At 41.0% G+C, this 23,742-nt stretch overlaps 1 protein-coding gene across 3 annotated transcripts in view; it reads left to right on the top strand.

Moving 5' to 3' along the window:
• The window catches only part of LOC108785437 (hematopoietic prostaglandin D synthase-like), a 31,497-nt gene extending 8,298 nt beyond the window's left edge, over nucleotides 1–23,199 (top strand). For 2 of the 3 annotated variants that reach the window (XM_018554502.1, XM_018554503.1), the window contains 5 exons: nucleotides 6,355–6,505; nucleotides 15,425–15,517; nucleotides 18,656–18,756; nucleotides 19,542–19,634; nucleotides 22,957–23,199. In XM_018554502.1, the coding sequence (XP_018410004.1) occupies nucleotides 6,373–6,505; nucleotides 15,425–15,517; nucleotides 18,656–18,756; nucleotides 19,542–19,634; nucleotides 22,957–23,121 (585 nt within the window). In that variant the 5' untranslated portion in view covers nucleotides 6,355–6,372 and the 3' untranslated portion in view covers nucleotides 23,122–23,199. Of the gene's footprint in view, nucleotides 1–6,354; nucleotides 6,506–7,200; nucleotides 7,355–15,424; nucleotides 15,518–18,655; nucleotides 18,757–19,541; nucleotides 19,635–22,956 lie in introns of those variants that run through there. The other variant, XM_018554504.1, reaches the window with a different exon arrangement.
• The last annotated feature ends 543 nt before the right edge of the window (nucleotides 23,200–23,742 follow it).

The following is a 23,742-nucleotide window of genomic DNA, read 5'->3' as shown; positions in this document are numbered from 1 at the left end:
TATATATATTGTGATTGAGTTACTGCGGAACTATGTTTGATACATATTTCATGCTCCGTAAAGGTGCTGCTAAATTTTCATACATAAATGTGATTATTAGCACTAGCTTGATCACATACTGTAATGTTTTTGTAGGTGGCCATTGCTGACTTTCTTCTGAAAAATGCTAAGCAAGGCCAGTGGTCCAGAAAGTAGTGATAATAATGGAACAGCCATATAGCAGACTTTTTGAAAGGCTAGGTGCCCCACATATATTACCTTAGTACATACACCTCTTTGGGTACTTATTTTCTCAAGTAAAAGATCATTGGTGTCCGACTTGCAGTCTTTTTTTGCCACTCTCTTCAGTTTCTGAGCATGGACAAGGTGAAAAAATATCAAAAACACATACATATTTTGGCAGCTTTAGAAAAAGATAATGTTAGAAGAAAGATAATATTAAGAACAACAACCATAAATTATATAATAGCATGCACAGCATTCATATACAATTTTGTAGCAACAAATTGAGATTTGAGTTGGTCGTGCATCATGTTACACAATAAATGGTAAAATGATGTAAATAATAATGCATGGGGTTTGAATATCCCAATGGCCTAAAAAGTTTAATTCAGTTTCTTATTACGTTGTAGAGGGAATGTAGTGTTTTTAGATACATATGTGCATGATATGAATTTCTATGTATAGATTATAATTATATACCGTATGTGGACAGGGGAGTCATATTTGCTCCCCCTAGGAACATTCTATACGTATACAGTATGTACACATTATTTTACATATTACGTACCCTCTACACAGGGCTCTATGTGCCGCCAGGGGGAAGGTGCTGCTGATAATGCTGGGGGTGTGCTTTCTGGCGGGCGCGTTGAGACGGGCAGCTGTGTTAAAGCTGTGTGGTCGGTGGCTCTCTGTTCAGTCCCTCTCAGCTCTCTAGCGTCACCGGTTGCCAGTAGCTCGGCAGGACACCAGCCAGAGAGTCCAGTTCAGCTCCCTAGCAACCACAGATGTCAGTGAGCTGGGCAGGACACCAGACAGAGCATCCTAGCCTGCTAAGAGCTCTTAGCAACCTGGGATGCTGTAGCTGCCCCTCTCACACCTGCTGCCCCCCTAATTAGATGCTGCCTGAGGCATCACTAAATGGCCACAGACCAAGTGATGGCTCTTTCTGGACTGTGATCACACACGTTTGCTTGGTTATGTCTGCCTGGCTGACAGAGGATGCGCCGGCCTTGGAGACTCTGAGAGGATGGCGCATTCACTGCCAGTCATAACCAACCAATGATGTCATGTGCCCCCTCCTATTAAGTCACTGGTTGCTAGGACCACCAGAGTCCTAACAACCAATGGTGTCACATGCATATCCTGCCCCCAGCAACACAGGAGGACAAAAAAGGAACTTCTTCCGTCCACACCTGCAGCCTACTTCACCTCCTCTGCTGGGCAGAGGTATGGGGCCACGCTAATGGGGACAGCCAATGTAAGGGGGCACTCTCATTATTTGTCCCCATCAGAATGCCCCCTTCTATTAGTTACTAATGTAAGAGGGCATTTTGTTGGGAACACCTAATGTAAGGAGGCACTTTGATGGGAAAACCTAAAGTAAGGGGGCACTTTTTTAATGGGGACACCTAATGTAAAGGGGCACACTGATGGGGATACCTACTGTAAGGGGGCACTCTGGTGGGGGACAACTAATATAAGGGGACATTTCAATGAGGACACCTAATATAAGGGGGTCATTTGATGGGGACAACTAATGTAAGGGGGTACTTTAATGGGGAAACCTAATGTAAGAGGGCACTCACTGACTGAGTCAAGGCACAAACATGACTGATTCAGATCTCTGCTGGAAGAAAATTTTACACCTAGTCTACACTATACACATAAACACATTACACTATACTTTCCCTTACATGCATTACTGATATCATAGTAATTGTAACTACTAATATTAATGTTATGATCGTTTATACTGTATGTATTTAGTTTAGATAGCATGTACGTATTAACATTCCTTTCATGTACACATACATATTTGAGCCATGTTAATGTAACAGAATAACAGGAATGATGTACAGAGAAAGCCACTAGAAATCAATGGCAGGAAATGGTGAAATTACTTTTCTGCAAAATGTGGAAATTGTGAAAAGAGATACATTTTAACATACTTATTGTGGTTAAATGAATCGCTGAACACACGAACTGCCGATGTTCAAGTCAAGCTCAAGTTCGACTCGAACATCGAGCCCATCACTAATTAAAAGGACCCTGCTTGTAGAGCTTACAATCTACAAGGGATTTAAAGGGGAAAATGCCTGGGGACTCAAGTGGTTAAAGAAAAATTTTGTATTAATAAATATTATTATTTTTTATAACTTGTTTTTAGTTATTATATTTCCGTAACACATATTTTAGGAGCTGAAAACAAAAGTCCCAATTTGTTTAATGGTTGTGGTTAAATGAAACCTATTATGGTATAAACACATGGACTGTCAATACTGACTTCCTTCTGACAATGCTCCTTGCTTGGCTGCTCTGCTGATCCTCTGTATTCAAACTTTTGAGCAAGTGACACAAAACGATCAAGCAGCAAGTAAGAACACCCATACTGCTACTACAATGTCTACTGTACACATTCAAGGTCAGTGAGTTAGGGCCTGTTTACACCATAGCATTGCGCTAAAGGCACGGGATCCATGAGTTTAGCACACGCTATCACAAAGTGCATGGTATCATGCACTAGGTGCACTGGTGTGTTGCATTACCATTTAGTGTCAATGACACCCCAATCCACCTCCCACTGGGCTTGTGTTGCAGTACAATGTGTGGTACCGCAATAACGTGTTGTGTTGCCATACAGTAATAAAAAATAGTGCATGTATTACTTTTTCTTTTACTGCACAGCAATGCAGTGTGTGTTATTGTAGTATCATATGTTGTGTTGGGACTGTGCTATTGAAATTAAATGGCAATGACACACACCAGTGCACCTATCATGCAGTAGCATGCACTGTGTGATAGAGTGTACTAAATGCATGTAACCCGTGCATTTAGTGTGATGCTATGGTGTGAACATTTTTAAAATTAGGTGAGTAATGGTAGCCGATGAATTGTCCCTTTTCAGGTTCCCTTCATGCTTAAGTGTTCCATTAGGATATGTTAACATGTATTTGCCTTTTGTTAACATGTCCATTACCCTTTTTTAGCAATGCAGCACACCATAATGTATGGTATGTGCTTTCTGGTGGCTTTGGTGAGTTTTGCATTTCACTATAGTGTACAGTGCTTGGGGATGCCATTCACAATAAATTACAGCACAATGCATCGCACATAGAGCAGGTGTGTTGCCATGTGGTGCGGAAATGCACAGTAGCACCACCACGACATAACTGGCTGAAAGTTGCCATAGTGTTAGGGCCCATGCAGACTTCTCCGTTCTTGTGTATTGCGTTAACATTAAATGGGCCAAAAAACAGACATACATAATGTTTCTAATGCAGTGCACTACAACACACAGTAGAGCATTACCGTGCCTTGAGGTTAGCTGCAACACATGTGCATCCAAGCTGTGTTACCTTAGTGCATTGGGGTGCTATTTAAATTGAATAACCTTAACCCTTACAACACTTTATCGTGTACATTATTGCAATGCACCGGATTACATAAGTGTGTTCAATCTCTTAATGTAGCCAACGAGAAGCTGACTGGTTATTACTGGCAACAATAAACCTTTTCTTGTGGACTTCCTTGTGATCATGTGGCCCATGACTCGTGTAATTTGTTATCTCATTAGAACTGTCTTTACAAATACAACAAATGTCATCTTTGAATGTTATCTTTCCTGGTGTCACCTGCACAATGACTATTAGGACTACACCTTAGTTAAAGATCCGTTTTTATGTGTTCAAAGGTCAGATTCATTGTGATATTTTTCTACTAATTATGCATAAGGTTACTTACCAGAGTACATAGGAAGCAGCGTACTTTGCTGGATCTATTTGAGTGGTGGGTTTTTTTATATGTATTTTTTTCAAATCATTGTGATATATGATTGCATGGCATCCATAGATATGGGTCTGTGTCACCCCTCACTGTTTCATCACTGTGCTCTTAGATCACAACTATAAAAAGCATATGATGTTATAAAGGGTGTCTGAGCATTAATGCACACCAGCAATTCCTTTTTAGGCTAGAGAATGACATTGTAATATAATTCAGCGTAATTCATACATTCGAAGTACTACAAAACCTGATTTCAAATAGAACTTTGGCTTTCAGTAGAGGGGGATTCTGCCAATGATTTCTGTTGAAGACTTTCTCTGCTACAGCCTCAGAATTACCTTTTACGAAGACGGTATATCCTGCACAAAAATGACATTTACCCCAATATCCCCACCTCCCGTTCCCTGTCTTTTAACAAATTCCTCCAATCCCTGAGCCAACATTTCTTATTACCCTGGAATCTGCAGGTTGCCTTCAAGATGAAGAAGTGTGTAGAGGATCAGTGAATCTTCTCCCTGATGCCATCTCTACTTCTTACACTCTATTCCACTCCACATTGAAGGACTGGAGGCCCTTGACTCACTCCTCTTGTTGAAGCCCAGGACTCACATCCCTGCCATAAGATGGAGGCGATCAATAAACTCCTGTTCACTGATCTCCTCTGCAAATAAGGCTTAGGGCTTCAGTGTGCTGATGCTCTGAATTAGCTGCAGATAAGAAACTCTTTGCTCCTGATCTGTAAGTTTCCATACCAGTTTTAGGGCTTGTGTTGATGGCATCAGTTTGAAACGCTTCTATGATGATTTAGAATTCATTGACAAGTGCATTTGGCATGCCAAATCTGCTTCAAATCTGCTTGCAGGTCAGAAGGAGGTCAACTGCACCTGTAAATTAATTTTCAATGATCTCTGAGGTGTCTCATAGTGATGTCAAAACCATGCTGCATTAGCAGCCCAAAGTCTACTGACTTTGGCCTTAATAGTGCTATAGAGGCTGCTGTAGTACAATGCAGGCCCTAGCAGTGAACCTTTAAATTGCTTCTGAAGCACACTAGATTGCCCAAGTATTGGTATATACTAATATGCCACTTTGAAACTTCCTAATGATATACAGAACTAACTCCCCCACGCCTGCCCTCGTTTTCCTATAAGTCATTTAGTGCAATGGGTGGTCTCATCATTCAGTAGAAAGGTCTAGCAGATCTCTCAGGAAGTATCTTCTTTTGCATATTACAGTGCCCTAGGATTCAGAACACTCAAGCAAACATCTCATCTTATGTTCAGACACTGCTGGACCTTGCATTGTTAGCTGAGAGTTTAGTATGATTATGGTTCAGATAGGTTTGTTTTATAATACTGTGATCATTACTGTAACATTTTGGAAAACCTTTTTATAACAGCCACCATGTAGGTGTCATTTCCAATGGCTCACTTTAAAATGACTTGCCTGTTTTAGAAGTCTTGATTACTTGCAGGTACATCAGTAGATGAAGTGTAGAAGTCTACAACACCTATCTAGAAGATAAGCAAGATTAGACTTTGTTCTTTGTGTATTGATGTGTTGCCCACTTCTCCTTTTATTGAAGTTGAGTTTTATGCTTCACACATTAAAACTGAATGGCTTTGTGTTTTTTTTATATCCATAATTAGAATAACAAATTTCCAGCTACTACCAGATTAAATGTAACAGTTGCTGACATCTTTGCATAATTATCATTCACACTGGAGCGGCTGTCTGCATGTGTTTGGCTGTACGAATACGCGCGGAGCCACTGTAAACATAGACAACTATGCACTTTAATATGCATTGTTCAGACTATTGCGGGGACCACACGGTACGAAACCGCAGAGCCCCCAAAATAGTGCAAGAGCGATAATACTGTATTATTCTATATAATGGCCGCAAACAAGCGGAATCCGCGCAGTTGTTTCACATATAGCGTTTGCGTCCCGTGTGATCTTCCGAACGGAAAACCGCGAGGGAAACGCAAATGCTATATGTAATGGAGCCTAATACCACTCAGTATTTTTACGTCAACTCCATGAAGGGAATTTATCAAAACTGGAGCAGACAAAATCTGGAGCAGCTGTCCATGGCAACCAATCAGCTTCTCTATCTCATTTTTAAATCTTAACTTAACAAACTAAAGAGGCTGATTGGTTGCCAGGGGCAACTGCTCTACATTCTGTACAGTTTTGATAAATTCCCCTCCATGTGTTTAGTGAGAGTTGCTTGAACAAAACTGAACAATTAAAACTTTTATTACTGATATCTCTTTGCTTATTATTATTATTATTATTATTATTATTATCAGTGCTTACATGTATTTTCTGTTGTTTTATGTTTTAGCCATTACAAAAGTAAACCATGCCAAACTACAAGCTGACCTATTTCAATTTCAAAGGGAGAGGGGAGATTCTACGCTACATATTTGCCTACACAAATACTCCATTTGAAGATCATAGAATTGAATACAGCGATTGGGCCGCCCATAAATCTTGTGAGTATGAATTTATTGCAGGGATGGCGTTGTATCCTGCAGACTTATTTAAAATGTACAAGTTTAATGAACAGACCAGGGGTAGACAACTTTGGCACTCCAGCTGTTGTGGCACTACAAGTCCCATGATACATTGCGAGACTCTGACAAGCATCGGCATGACTTCCAGAGGCATGATGGGATTTTTAGTTTCACCACAGCTGGAGTACCAAGTTTGCCTACCCTTGGAATAGACTAATAAATAAATAAAAACTCCATAAATTCACTGTGAAGCATTTTTACTGCAGCCAAGTGTATATGCTGCTGGTATTATTAACACCTTAAAGCGTATGTAGATCAAGGGTGGGCAACTCCAGCCTTCTAGCTGTGCTTTAACTACAAACATGTCCCTGCCACTGGGAATCATACCTGTCACTGTTTGATATCTCCGCAATGGGACACAGACAGCAAAAAATAAACTGACAGAGGTTTTATTCCTTCACTAACAACCCTACAACAGTTTGGCTATACGTACACGTTAAGGCAAGTACAGATGAAACGCTTAGTTATGTCACATTGATTACCAATAGCTGAATTATTATTATTATTATACAGGATTTATATAGAGCCAACAGATTGCGCAGTTTTGCTTATTATTATTATTATTATTATTATTATTATCAGTGCTTACATGTATTTTCTGTTGTTTTATGTTTTAGCCATTACAAAAGTAAACCATGCCAAACTACAAGCTGACCTATTTCAATTTCAAAGGGAGAGGGGAGATTCTACGCTACATATTTGCCTACACAAATACTCCATTTGAAGATCATAGAATTGAATACAGCGATTGGGCCGCCCATAAATCTTGTGAGTATGAATTTATTGCAGGGATGGCGTTGTATCCTGCAGACTTATTTAAAATGTACAAGTTTAATGAACAGACCAGGGGTAGACAACTTTGGCACTCCAGCTGTTGTGGCACTACAAGTCCCATGATACATTGCGAGACTCTGACAAGCATCGGCATGACTTCCAGAGGCATGATGGGATTTTTAGTTTCACCACAGCTGGAGTACCAAGTTTGCCTACCCTTGGAATAGACTAATAAATAAATAAAAACTCCATAAATTCACTGTGAAGCATTTTTACTGCAGCCAAGTGTATATGCTGCTGGTATTATTAACACCTTAAAGCGTATGTAGATCAAGGGTGGGCAACTCCAGCCTTCTAGCTGTGCTTTAACTACAAACATGTCCCTGCCACTGGGAATCATACCTGTCACTGTTTGATATCTCCGCAATGGGACACAGACAGCAAAAAATAAACTGACAGAGGTTTTATTCCTTCACTAACAACCCTACAACAGTTTGGCTATACGTACACGTTAAGGCAAGTACAGATGAAACGCTTAGTTATGTCACATTGATTACCAATAGCTGAATTATTATTATTATTATACAGGATTTATATAGAGCCAACAGATTGCGCAGCTCTTTACAATATATTGAAGACATTACAATCACAATACAATTCAAGACAGGATAGTAAGGAGGGCGCTGCCTGTGAGAGCTTACAATCTAAAAGGGAGGGACAAGTGATACATGAGGAGGTAGCTGTGTGGGGATGAATTGTTTGGTTAGTGGTTAAGTTGAGGTGGGATAGGCTTCCCTTAAGAGATGAGTCTTAAGGGATCGCCTAAAGGCAGTCAGAGTGGGAGATAGATGGGACAGGTTGGGGTAAAGAATTCCAAAAGGATGGGAGAGACTCTAGAGAAATCCTGGAGACGAGCATGGGAGGAGTTGATGAGGGAGCCGGAAAGCAGGAGGTCTTTGGAAGAGCGGAGGGGACGGTTAGGGTGATACTTTGAGACAAGGTTTGAGATATAGCCGGGGGCAGAGTTGTGGATGGCTTTGTAAGTGGATGTTAATATTTTGAATGTTATCCTTTGGGCTATTGGAAGCCAGTGCGGGGGTTGCAGACACCGAGCGGTTGGTTAGGTGAATGAGTCTTGCAGCAGCATTCATGATAGACTGAAGGGGGATAGCCTGTGTAGAGGTAAGCCAATGAGGAGGGAGTTACAATAATCGAGACGAGAGATAACAAGTGAGTAAATTAGTACTTTTGGGGTTTAATTGGTGAGGAAGCGGTGTATTTTAGAGATGTTACGAAGGTGAAGGCGGCAGGATTTGGATAGCGATTGGTTGTGGGGAAGAAAGGTGAGGTCCGGGTCAAGGATGACACCTAGCACCTTGGCATGAGGGGAGGGATGAATAGTTGTGTTATCAATCTCAAGGGAAAGGTTGGGGGAAGGTGCACACGCGAGAGGAAATATCATGAGCTCAGTTCTTGAAATGTTGAGTTTTAAGAAGTGTTGTGACATCCAGACTGATATGTCAGTTAGTAGATTAGTGACACGCAAGGACACTGAGCAGGTGGGTTGAGGAGTAGAAATATATATTTGAGTGCCATCAGCAATGGTATTGGAAGCCATGTGAAGTTACTTTGAATGAGTCATATTCAAAGAAAGTTGTGTTCATAATGACTGAACCAGGCAAAGTTCAATTCAAGGGATGTTCGGCGAACCCAGGAAAAAAATTTGCTAAACCTGAACATAGCGCAACCGCTCCAAGCTCGCTCCTGTGATGGACTACAATCTCACGTTTAGTTTACTAATTTGTATTGAGATTTTAGTCCATCACAAGAGCGAGCTTGGAGTGGTAGCTACTTTACAACACACACAGGGACCATGGAGAACAAAAGTAGCCACCCTCCAGAAGGAAGGAAGGTGTCGGCACCAATTCAGAGATGATTTGACGATCTACAGCTGAGTGATACACAAATAAGATACATTGCTGTTAATAGTTAAGGTAATTGAATGCAATTATAAGATTTAACTCCTGAGTTTAGAGTCACTTTAATGAAAATACTAGATCATTTGGATGTGATGTGGATACTTGAGGCTTTTATGCAACTAACCTAAACCAACTTTAGAAAAAAAAGAATTGTGCATTTATGGGTCTATGGTTCAGACAAAACTAAGGAACTAGCATTTTCAGATGGAGGCTAGCAGTGTCAGTCTCCATATTTCTCTGAGAGCACTTTGACTGAAGGCCTAATCTAATGCCTATTATGCAAAGGTCTCAACTATAGTTTCTGTATCAATAAAACAGGGCTATTCAAAAAAGGGTGAAGAGTTTGGAGAAGGCAGGAGAAGTGAACAATCTAGGACAACATAGCTGATTTGGAAAAGTTCTCCATTTCAGCTCACTTTCCAGTTCAGCTATGTTATCCTAGCTTGTTCACTTATCCTGCCTTCTCCAAACTCTTCACTCTTTTGTGAATAACCCTGATAGTGTTGCTCCAGGTCGGTCAATGCTTACCCAACACAGTCAGGCTCTCACACAGGTTGTCACTGGTGTACTACTACTATTGCAGAAAAAGTAGATCTCGGCACACAAACAAAAGTGGCTTTTTTATTGATCCATAAAATCGATTACACAGGAGATGAACAGAGACCTCTAACATACATAGAATACACTTTTCAATGGCTAAGTGCCTGTGTGTATGAAAATGTTAGAAGTTTCTGTTCACCCTCTGTGTAATTGATTTTATGGATCAATAAAGAAGACGCTTTTAGAATATGTTGATGTGCCTCTATCCCATTTTTTGCAACAATAAAGTTTCTGTACATTAAGCAAATGATGCAAATGCGTGTTAGATTTCCATTTAGAGTAATGGTAATCGCTATCAGCCAGTTAAACACGAGATTTTATATTGCAATATATTAATATATTTCAGATTAGCAATATTTGTAGTTTGTTCCCAATCGTAATCAACATGCCAGTGATCTTTCTGACAGCTGTTTAAAGTGCATGTTTACAGTCTGGGCAGTATTTCAAATATTTCAAAATCCAACAGAATATGCATCAAAGGAAAGGGATCTTTCAAGGTTAAACACTGTTCAGTGACATGACATTCGCTTGGGAAGAAGATGTGTCATGCATTTTAGCACATTTGTATAAAAAAGTGTTTGCTTTAATGCGATCAATAATTTCACATACACGTTCTGGAAGAAAAGTCATTTGGCAGACAAATTAAGATATTATCTTTGATCCATTTACAGTAGTTGGAACAAAAACAGCTGAATGGATGCTACAGGTTGCTGCCTTCTGCACATTGCTCTAATTAGGTTAATCTGTAACTCAACCTCAGTTATATTTCATCATGGATACGTAGATTAGACTAATCAAAGGGTTTAAAGTCCATGCTTGTGGCAGCATGACATTGCAGTTTATGTATATGATGACTTTTCATGTATGTAAAACGTATATTTTATAAGAAGCAGAACATTCTAGTTGTCATTTTTTTACCAAGGCAATTTAGAAGATTAATGTTGCAATCACCTCATTTTTTTTTTTTGCTCCAGCTTTAACACCATGCCACCAGTCAACTTTAACACCATGTCTCTTGTTATACCCATATTTAGCGAGTATCAAGGAACATGGTGGCATTTTGAAGCCCTGGACTTGCTGTAATATTTTTTTTCTTGAAGACTTTTCACTGGTCATCCGACTAGCTTTCTCAAATAGAAAGCTGGTCGGATGACCAGTGAAACATCAAGGAAAAAAAAATACAGCAATTCCAGTTGCCTTAACTTATTTTTTACAGATACAGATGAAACTCGAATAATTAGAATATCGTGCAAAAGTAATGGCAGTAATTGCTGCAAAAGGGGCCCAAACCAAGTACTGAGTACATATGCATGCTTGTACTTTTCAGAGGTCCGATATTGTTCTATGTACAATCCTTGTTTTATTGATTGCATGTAATAATCTACTTTTTTGAGGTTGTGGATTTGGGGTTCTTGGGGTTTTCATGAGCTGTAAGCCATAATCATCACAATTATGACAAATCACGGCTTGAACTATCTTGCTTTGCATGTAATGAGTCTATCTCATATATTAGTTTCACCTTTTAAGTTGCATTAGTGAAATAAATGAACTTTGCACGAAATTCTAATTATTCGAGTTTCACCTGTATACTATGACCTGGATGAATGAGAACCTTCACAGACACTTGTTAATAGAAGGTTTGCAGGAGCAGGGTTACATTCCAAGCTAGACAAGTTACATTTTCAACCACTGAGCATTGTTCTAACCGGTTACTTTTTCTGTCCCCATTAGAGAGATTTCCTATGACGTCCTTTCTCTGTGACACACTGTCATGGTACAAGAAGTCAAAGGTTTTAACCCATCCAAACGCTTTACCAAAAAAACTGGCTGGAGTTTGGCTTTAAAAGGGAGGTTGTCATCAGGGTCTGATTTACTCTCTCTGCTGCCCCAAGGCAGAGAACAATTGAATACAAGTGTTCTCTGAAACATCGCCAATCACTTGTACAAAATAAGTGGCTGCTTCCCCGCTGTACATTTAGCCAAGCTTGCCCAAAGCAGGGCTAAATGTAGAAAACTACCCCGCCCGGCACTGCATGTCCCAGCCTCTATGTTCACTGTAAGGTCCGGGAAGTCACTCCAGCACTGCCGGACGATGAAAGGACACATTGTAGGTAGAGCAGACTACAAATTAAAGTATCAGCATTCCATGCAGCCCTCTAAATCATTACAGGTTACTATGCTGGCCCAATTAAACTCTTAAAAACAGATTTTTCCTGAACTTCAATTTTAACAGGTAATGGGAAACCTCTCAGAAGAAAAATCTCCTTTTAGATAGTTGCACATAGAGCATAGAGCAGACACCCCAGTTGGAAGATTTCCGCTCGCCTTCTATTCTACTGACAAACATCAAATCTTAGGCTGGGCACACACCTTACAACCATCGCAAGACTTTTGTCTTGCGATGGTTGTAAGATACTTAAAAAAATGTACGATCTGCCTATGTTGCATAGGCAGATCGTACTTGCGATGATCGCAAGCCACGCCCCCTGAGGGGCGGGCTTCCGATGACCGCAATGCCGAACGGGCTTGCGCACACCGGCCCGTGCGGCTGTTATCGTACGGACATGCCACAAACCCGCCGAACATCGTACGATGCTCGGCGGGTTTTCGAACATGTCCGTAAGTTTAAAGTCGTGCGACCTTACAGAAGTAGAGGTCGCACGGCTTCCACACACGTTACGATCATCGTACGATCGCGGGATTTCCCGCGATTCTCGTACGATAATCGTAAGGTGTGTGGGGACCCTTAGATTTACCCTAATTTTCTGCCCTGCTGAAAATGTTCACCAGGACTAATAGAGGAGTGAATATCCCCAGTGGGGACAAAGAGAGCAATACAAACCTGTATTGCTTAACCCTTTCCTTCTCTATTTAAAATGAAAAATTAGCTTAGGTCTCTTTCAATAAAAACTGCATGTCAGAACAATGAGTAGATCCAGCAGTAGAGACAGATGACATTACATGCAAATCTCAACTTGTATAAGGGAAGCTTAAGATATGCTCTACCCCTCTCCACCCTAAGGCCCCATTCACACAGGAATCGGCTGGCACGTACAGCTCCGCTCCAGCTCAGCGTAGGACAGGTGCTGCGTGTGATTAGTACACGCCCCCCTACGCTCACCTGAAGTGCGTGTTTCCTGGCTCGAACACAGACAGGATCCATCCTGTCAGCGTACAAGTATGCTCACCTGCACGGACGTGCAGGGCGGGTGAGCGTAGGGGGGCGTAGGGGGGCGTACGGCTGCGTAGTCCCATAGAGGACAGGGGCTGCGTACTAATCACACGCAGCATTTGTCCTTCCCGGGAGCTGCCCGATAGGGCCCTGCACACAGCACGGAGCTGTACGTGCCAGCCGATTCCAATGTGAATGAGCCCTAATGGTAATTTAATATCATGGATAGGCTCAATGACCAGTTTGGAATGAGTCTACTAGATTGTAAGCTCTCACGGACAGGGCCCTCCTAATCCTATTGTACTGAAATTGTATTGTAACTGTACTGTCTCCCCCATTTTGTAAAGCGTTGCGCAAACTGTTGGAGCTATATAAAACCTGTATAATAATAATAATAATAATAATATAATAATAACAGGAGTAAAGGCATGTTCATTTTTCAAAGGATGAGTTGTATAATTAAACTGATTTTCACAGCTGGTAACCTTGGCTTATTCATCTTCCTACAATATGCTTTGTTGGAATCTTTCAGGTTTGTGAAAAGCATACTATAAAGCTGTTTCAAAGAAATGTACCACTTTTCGGGGCTATATAATGTGCAGCACAGAATATATTGCACAGTTAATGATCACTTCATTGTATAATACCCCTTAAGTGCTAGCTCTTGAGTGTGAGAGGCTGACCTGTAATGATGATGTAACAAAGGCAAAGGTTTACTGTGGTGTAGAAAAAGAATGTGAATGTATCATTGCACCTTTGACCATACTTTAGAGTTTAAATATATACCATACATAAAGCAAGACATAATTTATCAAAGTCCATCCATTTCTACATGCCTTGCTTCTAATCTGGCAAGTCAAGAGATGGACAGCACACCATGTATGGATCTATTATACATCTAAAAGACCTATACTTGGTGTGCTGGGTTTTTCTTGATCTATTTAATTTACGATGACAAAGTTTGTCTTAGTTTCAATATTGCAAATCATTTTAAAAGCGGCTACATGGAGCACATTGTGGTCACATTGATTGGTAAAGAAACTGTGATCTCTGTAAAGGAACTGTAACTGTCTCCTGAAGCATGTCCTTAGTTTCCAACAACTGCTATAGCATGAACGCAGTCCCTGACCATCTCCTATAGCATGAACACAGTCTCTGACCATCTCCTATATTATGAACGCAGTCCCTGACCATCGTCTATAGCATGAACACAGTCTCTGACCATCTTCTAAAGCATGAACACAGTCCCTGACCATCTTCTATAGCATGAACACAGTCTTTGACCATCTCTGTTAGAATTCTTGTAGTTTTTCTGACCATCTCCTATTGCAGGTCTGTAGTCTGTAGACAGTTTTTTGTCTCATTACATTCATATAGGTTTATGTGCTGCTGGCGGTGGTTGACCACCACTGGTATAGGGTTTACCTGACAAGCATAAGTTAGATTATTGCAGGCATGTTATTGAGGTTGATCACAGCCATGGTTAGGCAGATGGAAAATGTAATTGGACACATATGGGCAGTTCCCACATCTAGCTAAACGTTGACAGGTAAAGGTAACTAAACATGAAGGAAATATAGTCCTTTGGGTGCCATTCAGACAATGAGCGCCTTGCACTGGAGAGTTTTTAATCACAGTCCTTATTTTTTCTACTTTCATTCCTTTGGGCTAATTGGTCAAGCTGCAAAAACACTTATGGCATGGCAAAATGGCCTCTGACATTTTGTTATCACAAGTTATTGCTTAACGTCTTTCTATATTTAAAAGGTCTTTTTCAGCTATGGATAGAGTGGGGAAGTATTAGATCTCCTGTAAGGTTTTACTACTATCCAGGACTCCATTACAGAGTCCATCACTCCATCACTTTCTGTCCGTCATGTATGAGGTGGTTACTGGGACAGGGAGTAAGTGGAAACAGATGTACACACCGCTGTAGTAACCTGACAGAAACTGTAACCTTTCTCCAGCCTGTTTACAACAAATAAAAGAAAAACAGAGTTGGCTAGAGTTACACCTTAATAGATCAATGGGGTAAGGAAAGCACCCATCTGACTTTGCTCTTTGCAGAACCAAGGGACTATATTTATTCAGCAGACTATTTACATGATCACTGTACACTAATGTCCTGCCAGCTAATAGACATGAATAGATGTGTGAGCTGATAATTAAGATCTCTATCAGGAATCCTTCACAGCAACTACTGCCATAAGGCTCTGAATGAAGATACTAACAATGGCTGCTTTGTTACTTGTCTTAGTGAAAGGAAAAATATTCTCAATATTATTACTTTACCTTATGTATTTTTTTTTGCAGCTTACCCGTATGGAAAGCTCCCGGTTCTAGAAATTGATGGAGTTATCTATAGTCAGAGCCTTGCTATTAGCAGATACCTGGCCAAACCAGCAGGTAAGGTATATGATTTTGGTAACGTACTGTCACAAATAGCCAAAGTTATAGATTTCTAAAAATCTTTTCAATGTTAGTTTTTAAAAAATGGACAGACGTGATACAGCACTTAAATCACTAGTGGCACTGTGTGAAGAAATGGAAAAGTGCCAAGTGCCCCTCGGAGATTTCTGTAACAAGTCTATTTGAGCATTAGAGCAGACAAGTAGAGAAAAATGTCCGCTTAAAGGTGAGCCAAGAATGTGTAACTAAGATGTTTGTGACTGAAGACACAGATTAATAATTTGGAGGTCAAGGATGCGACTTTTTAAAAGAGGTTTTCCATGTTATGTAAAAAGCTGACCCATTTTCGGATGTCTGTTAGCTCTGTCTCCATATTACCTTTCATATTGATTTGCAGTGCAGCTGAGCTGGCTATTCTTGTTGGGTTCCTTACAGCCCATGGTGTGTATGCTAGCCTGTAAAGACAGGTGCTGTGTCAGCACTGGAAACAGGTCTGAGGGAATAAATGGCAATTGTAGTTGTGTGCAAACAGGGCTGGGGCACTCATTAAACATGCCTATGTACTTGTCATTCCACAACTGCAACAACAGAGTGTGTGTGGAAGGGAACAATAAGTGGAAAAGACCTTTCCAGTTTATGTTGTTCTGGGTGCTGACAGTGACAGTTCTCTGCTTTAGAAATTGCAAGCTATGCATTTGCGATACCAAGCATTAAAGAGACCCGGTCACCATATTCAGCAGGGTCTACTAATCACATGAAATGCTAATCCTGCTGCCAGCAAACTCTCAAACGATCACAAAAGTACAGGTAATGCATAGTAAACTCACGGCATAACTGTTAGTCAGTGTGAACATACAGCAACTTTAACTAAACTCTGAACATACGGCAACTTTTACGTCTTGTCTTTTGAAATGTTGCTGGCAACAGGAGTAAGAGCTTCATGATGTAGTAGCCCAGGAAGGTGGGGTGAGGGACTATGGGCGGCCTGGAAGTTCAAGGCTCCAACACTCCAGGAAGTGTCAATTTTGTGAGAGATGTGCGGTGCTTTTTACTGCCTAAACTTGCAGAAACAGCTACTGTAGAAAGATAAATTACAGACTGCAAATATGTAACTAGTAGACCTTACCAAATGTGGCCACACGATCTTTTAAAAATTACCTATTTTGGCGTTTGGCGAATCTGGGGGCAGCCTTCTACATACCGGTATGTTTTGGTCCTATACTAAAATACAATCTTTCTGGTCTGTTGTTTGGTCACTTGTACTACAACTCGCTGATGTAGATATGGGCAATGAATGACCCACTGGCTTACCTCCTGCACTTGTCTGCTCTCGAGGAGTAGATATGAAAAATCTCTTTTAAACAATCTACTTAAAGGAGAACTATGGAGTCAGTGTTTTTCCCCTTAGTTCTCCTTAGGGTAACGGGAGGACACAAACTAGCGTCCTCCCGTTACCCTAAGCTCAGTATACCGCGAGCTACAGCTCGCGGTATACTGAGACGCCGCACCTGGAGCGGATCCCGATTTAGATGACGGGATCCGCCCAGCTGCGTGAGTGACAGCTGGCTCTGCCTACCTAGAGGCAGAGCCAGCTGTACCCGCCCCCTCCCCCGTCCGTTCCGCCAGTCAGCGCTGGCAGATCGGAGCGGGGAGAGGGGAATCCAGCCCCTCCCCCTGTCACGGCAGAGAGCCGTGACAGGATCGAGAGGTGAGGGAACCCGGTATGTTTTCCCTCACCTCCCGATCTACTGAACCGACCTGTGACAGTCTCATTGTCACAGGTCGGCTTAGAACTATGAGGTGAGTGAAAATCACTCATGTCATAGTTCTCCTTAAATGCAGCCAAGCTTTGTATACCTGTCCTCTGGAAGAAGGCTTGCCCGCCCGTGTTTACACTATAGTACTCTAAAATTTGTGAAATCGAATAGATGGAGAATCTTACAGCCTCTCTGAGACACCAGTAATAGAAAGTCAGTCCTATGTGGTTTGACTGGCGTGAATATAAAGCCTCGCAGTCCTACAGACCTTGTTCACACAAAATGCAGAGCAGATCCGCTCAGGTTTCTGCACATGCAGTGCAGTGGGTTTTGCCACGTTTTTGATTTTTAAAAAAATAATTTTTTTTGTTTAACATGGGCTTTCAGTGCATTCCAGGGATTTGCATGCATTTCTGATGTGTTTTTGATGCATTTGCATGCGTTCCAGAGCAGGTAAAATAGGGCTTGCTGCAATTTTTTCACCTGCTCTGGAACAGCACGCTCCGATGTGAACTGGAGCAAAAAATACCATTGGAATACATTGGACGCAGTTTTGATCCGGTCTGCAACTGCTCTGCGCTTGGTGTGAACAAGGCCACAGACGTCTGATGATGACTTCAGAAGTTTCAGTCTTCTAGGACAGCGTGCTCTTCTTCCTTCATTCCCATAGACTTGTATTCAAAACCTGTTTGAAGCAAACAAAAGCACATTGACACAGCCACTTATTCTGTCAAGTGAAAACCCTGATGCAGCTAAAGTTCCCATCTAACTGTTGTTGTTGCATGACTCCTGGAAACAAGTGCTGGTTACTAGGGATGCACCGATACCAAGTACCGATACTATTGGAGCTCCAAGATTAGACTAGAGAGAAATGCAAAAGTTAGTAGGTAGCTGCCATTTGTAAGGAGCACACGGAGCTCCTGGGATTTGTACATCTCTGTTTTATTATATGATTTTGTTTTTATAAATATAAATAAAGGGATGCACCGATACCATTTTTGCGAGTACTGATACATTTTTGTTTATTGGCGTGTGAGTTTTTCTAAAACAATACAGACTAATGATTTCAGGACAGTGGTGGAGCGCCAGAGCCAGGTCATAGCTGCAACCGCTACAACCCTGGTAGTTCTCATGAAAATGCCAAGTATTGGCACTGGTACTCGAAAAGTATCTGTGCATCCCTGCTAGTTACTGTGTACAATGGATCAGAGGTGTCTCGCAAAAGCAGCATCCATCACAGGATGGGAACCTTTTTTTGGGAGAGATAACAATTTCCCCTAACAAGTTATTGTTAAAAGCAGCTTTTTCTAGAATACCTAAAAATGTTTGTTTCTATTTCATGATTTTACGTATATGGTTTCTTTTTTCCATTTCACAGGTCTGAGAGGAAAAACAGAGATCGATGATCTTAACATTGATATCACAGTCGATCATTTGGATGACTTGGTGACATTATTTCCTTGGGAAGGTGATGAAAAGGTATTTTACTGACTGTTCTGCACACATGAATATTGTTTACTGTATTTCATAGGAATAGTGTCTGCATATTGACAACCAAGGACTGAGGCCAGGTGCACAACTCTAAACTCTCTTGAGCTTGACAGACCCTTTCCTATACTATGTGAGTGCCATCAGGAAATACTGTGATTTTAGCACCTGGCGTATCAACCCTTTTGGCTGCACCAGCCATATATTGAGGGTGGAAATGGTATCTTACATACGTTTGCCAAAGAGCTCTGTGATCAAGCCATAATAGTGGAACACGTGAGATGTAAAGTTGTATGTCAGTGTACAGATTATTTACGTTAATGGATTAAGCAGCGTATGAAAGATTTATCCCTGGAGTGCTGCTCCCCCTTTTTTACACTTGGATTTAATGCCTGTCAGGCTGTGGCGTGCCCTTGGAGCCGGCAACCAACAAAAGCAGATGAAATTTACTCAGATTGTGCAGGTGGACGAGAGCGGTGTATTTGTTTTGTGTGACCAACATTAACTTGATTGAAATCTTTAGATATTGTGTGATGAGGCTCCAGAGCAAACTGGAATATCTTCTGACCAAGCCACAGACTAGGCTGACCCATAGGGCCCTATAAGGGGAAAGGGGGTTGTTTGCTGTATTGTAAACCCAAATTTCACTGTGGCTGATGAGCACTTACATTTTAAGCAAAGGCACACATTTAAAATGTGACACTTGACAAACTATACAAGATTAGCTTTACAAGACAATCAGGAGAGCTTAACTCATATACCATTTTGTACCCTAGAAAATAAAAGAGTACATGGAAAAGAATGTTCATCCAACCCTTTCTGGCTTGGAGAAGGCTTTGGGTGACAAGAAATGGTTTGCTGGTGACTACGTAAGTATCCTTTTTCAAACTGGGTATCTGCACAGGTTGCAAAGTTAAAGATAGCACCATCTTCATGGTAAAGGAAACCAGAACTGGAAAAAGTTTACCTTGTCTTAAAGAGACACAGACAGTTTAAAACATGAGAGCCATACAGGCCAAGTACGTGTTAAAGAAAACCTTTTAGGTTTCTCGAAGTGATAAAGTACTACTGAATTACAGGTACTGCAAAATCAGTCCTTAACAATTAGTCCTTTACTATGTGCCCTTGAATCCACCTACAGAGGTGTTCTCTGCCCTAGAACAAGCACTGCTTCTGCTAATTAGGCAATGACAGCCTTTTAGTGTTGATTGGCAGCATCAGTAGTTTCAGAGTATAATGGTAAGAATGACTTACCATGTTCATGTGGGTTGCCTCTGCTGGCATTCCACAATCCATACCAGTAGGTTTAGTGGCCGTCTCCCAAACTGGCCCTAGTAACTGTAGTAGGAAAGGATGCAATGTTGTTTATAAAGTATTGTGTACAAAGTCATTAATGTAGAAAATATTTAGTGGCTCATGACAAAAAAAAATACTGCAAATCAAAAATAAAGCATTAATACTTTAATAGAATGAAAAAAAAATCTGCCCTTCAACTGCCTCAAAATTGAACTGTGACTTGTGGCAAATGTAGTCCTGACCTTGAGCACCAAATTCTGATAATCCAATCAATACCATTTAACTAGGGGGCACATTAGATATGGTAGCATGGTCAGGAAGAGACATAACATAAAACAGCACAATAAAGAAAATAAGAACTTCCATTTTGCATAACAAGTTACAATTATCCACCTTGGCTTGACTAGCCTCTTCTTACTAGCTCGGTACTTCTTGCTCACATTAAAAACTAAGTGCATAAAGCAAGATGAAGCTGGGGTCTCTCTATACAGAAAAATGGCTAGTCCTTAGAGTATCATAGTTTTCTAAGTCCTATCCACAGCTCGCTACACATACTCTTTTTTTTACTGTTCTGGTCCCAGGTAGTTTGAAAACTGTAACTCAATTCTCATTCATGGAGGTACACTTCCTCATTACAGAAGCCGTAGGGATTCGTGATGCTGAAGTGCACAAGTGCTACTTTACTGTTTGATAACATTTAGTCCCTGTTCACACTTTTGCACACCAAACACAACACATTAAGAACGTGTGACACGCTTGTAGTGCCATTGCTTATTAATGGGCACCCCAAACATGGTCAGTAAAATGCATGTTTTTGCCTGGGCATGGGCATGCATCAAACACACACAAAAGTGTGGTCATAAAATGCTGGAAGCTCGCAGCTGAAAATGCTGCATTAGCGTCTTTGTCATGTTTTCCACACGTGCGCCAGCGCATTGGAATAAATGGGCTGGCGCGTGGCAATGGCCGAAAAATGCACGCAAATGCGCGTTCACGCATTGTGAAAGTGTGAATGGGGCCTTAATAAATATGCTCTGTGCTTCCCTCATGTAATGTGCAAATTTGTGGAAATAGCCATTTGTTACTTAAAGGAGAACTATGGGGTTAGGGCTTTTCCCCATAGTTCTCCTAAGGGGTAACGGGAGGACACAAACTACCGTCCTCCCGTCACCCAAAGCTCAGTGTACCGCGAGCTACAGGTATACTGAGATACCGCAGCCGGTCGGATCCCGACAATTATGTCTGGATCCACCCAGCTGCGTGAGTGATAGCTGGCTCTGACTATCCAGTGGCAGAGCCAGCTGTACCCGCCCCCTCCCCCGTCCGTTCCGCCAGTCAGCGCTGGCAGATTGGAGCGGGGAGGGGGGAATCCAGTCCCTCCCCTGTCACGGCTCTCTGCCGGCACAGGATCGAGAAGTGAGCGAACGCCGGTATGTGTTCGCTCACTTCCAGATCTACTGAGCCGAACTGTGACAGTTTCATTGTCACAGGTCGGCTCAGATTATGAGGCTGAGTGAAAATCACTCACCTCATAATTCTCCTTTAATGCAGCAATGATTGCTAAGACACCGCCTGTTGCATTTGCTTTTGCATACCCTTAAAGAAGATACATGTTTTTTCCTAACACATTTGCATGCATTTCCCATAGTCATGTACAGTGCATCTGCCCCAGTTTCCATGCAGTTTAATTTGGTACAATGCTATGTTAGGAACATCAGTACATCATAGTACAATAATGCATTTAAAAACAGGTCTAAGAGGAAATCACATGATCTAGCCACACAGAACTAAGACCGTAGGCGTCTTAAAATGCAGAAAAGCATTCATTTCATTGAATTTTTATTTGTAAGAATAGCAGCAATGTGTACAAAATGTTTTTTTTTTTAATAAAAACTATTTTATAATTGGAAAAATGAGAGGGCATGCAACGCATGAAAAACAAAAAAGACAGAATGGAAATAAAAATAATCCTCTGCATCAAACCACACAATCTACCTAACCTGATTGATGATGAAAAGTAGGACAAATCTGTGAACATAGGATAAAAGATGTTATCCCAAAAGGGGTGGACAAAAACAGACTGCTAAAAAGACATACGTGTGATTGGATTTACATTCGGCATTATAAAATTGTACAGGCATCCACTTAAAGGAAACGCGTACTAAAAAAAAAAATGGTGGCTGCCATTGCTGACCTACTTCTGAAAATGCTCTCTGCCTATTGTCTTAAGTATGTAGAGACATTGACCTGGAAAAAGCATGCAGATGAAAAATTTCACTATTCCAAATTCAGAGTACTGAAAGCGACTGGTGTAACTGCCAGGTGATCAATATTTTTCGGATTTAGATCAGCAATAGTAGCCTTTATACTTTTTTACGACAACTTTTCTTTAAATGAATTGTCAATATATAAAGGATTTAATACAAAGGGGTTAATGGTGAACTTGATTGCCATATCATTTGCAAGTAAAGGAAAAAGGTCTGCCAGGACATGCAAGCATCTCCAACAATGTTCTTCAACTGAGGTACAACCTGTTGATAAACTTGTAGTAGAACAAGCCTGTCTCTGGTTCAGACTAGATGTAACCTACCTTGAGTCCCCATACTCCCACACTTCTTCCCAAACCTCATTAACTCATGGGAATCTCTGCCATCCATTTCTGTCTGAAATTAAAGGTTCATATTTGGGTTCTATAGTCTGTAGCTATTTGATAATCAACATCATCTGGCATAGGTATCTTTAAAATGACTGGTCAGTATAGTTCACAGACATGGTGCTGGTGGCTGATCTGCAAGTGCCCTAAGTGTTGACCTAGTGCATTGATTTTTTTTTTCTTTCTCAAGTGCTCATACCTAATGTACTAGACTAAATCTAATTATTATTCACTGCCTATAGGTAACGTGGGCTGACTTTTTCTGGGACAACTGCTGTGACATGTTTGGGCATCATCAACCTGGCTTTGAAAATGCCTATCCTCATTTACTGGCTCTGAGAAAGCGAGTGCAAGAAATCCCAGCAATTGCAGCATGGATAAAGAAACGACCCGAGTCTCTATTCTAATGTCTTCTGCAGAGTCGTGTTGCTTTAAAAAAAATTATTGGTCTAAATAAAGCTAAAGGATGCAGCTTCGGTATCCAATTTGTATAAAAGTGCTCTTCATTTAGCTCACACTAGAGATTAAACGTGGTATGGATTTCACATTGACAGAACAAATTGAAATGCGTATGTACCTTGCTCTGAATAACAATTACATTTATGGTTTATGGAACAGGAATATATATACAGACTTGGAGGTTTGTATAGGCAGGGCTGGCAAAGCAAGATGCTTTCATGTTTCTGGTTACCACTGATACCAGCCCACTATTGTAAAAGGAAATATCAGCATATACTGCTTCGGTCACATTTTCATGTTACCATCTCTAAGCAACACGAAACAGTGAGCTATCTTCCATTAAGCTCATCTACGGTGTTTACTGTGAATTGGCTACACTAAGCAGTGACCAATCGTTGAGGGAACTCATCAATGTTATTTACTGTGAAGGGGCTACCCTAAATGGTGAGCAATATTTGCAGGTACTTATTGAGCTCATCTACATTGTTTACGGTGAACTGGCTACACTAAACGGTGACCAATCTTTGAGGGTACTCATTCTGCTTATCTACCTTGTTTACTTTGATTTG

This window comes from Nanorana parkeri, unplaced genomic scaffold (genome assembly GCF_000935625.1).
Source record: "Nanorana parkeri isolate BGI_ZX_2015 unplaced genomic scaffold, ASM93562v1 scaffold162, whole genome shotgun sequence".
In the NCBI taxonomy this organism is placed as follows: Eukaryota; Metazoa; Chordata; class Amphibia; order Anura; family Dicroglossidae; genus Nanorana; species Nanorana parkeri.
This window is presented reverse-complemented; position numbering and strand designations above follow the sequence as displayed.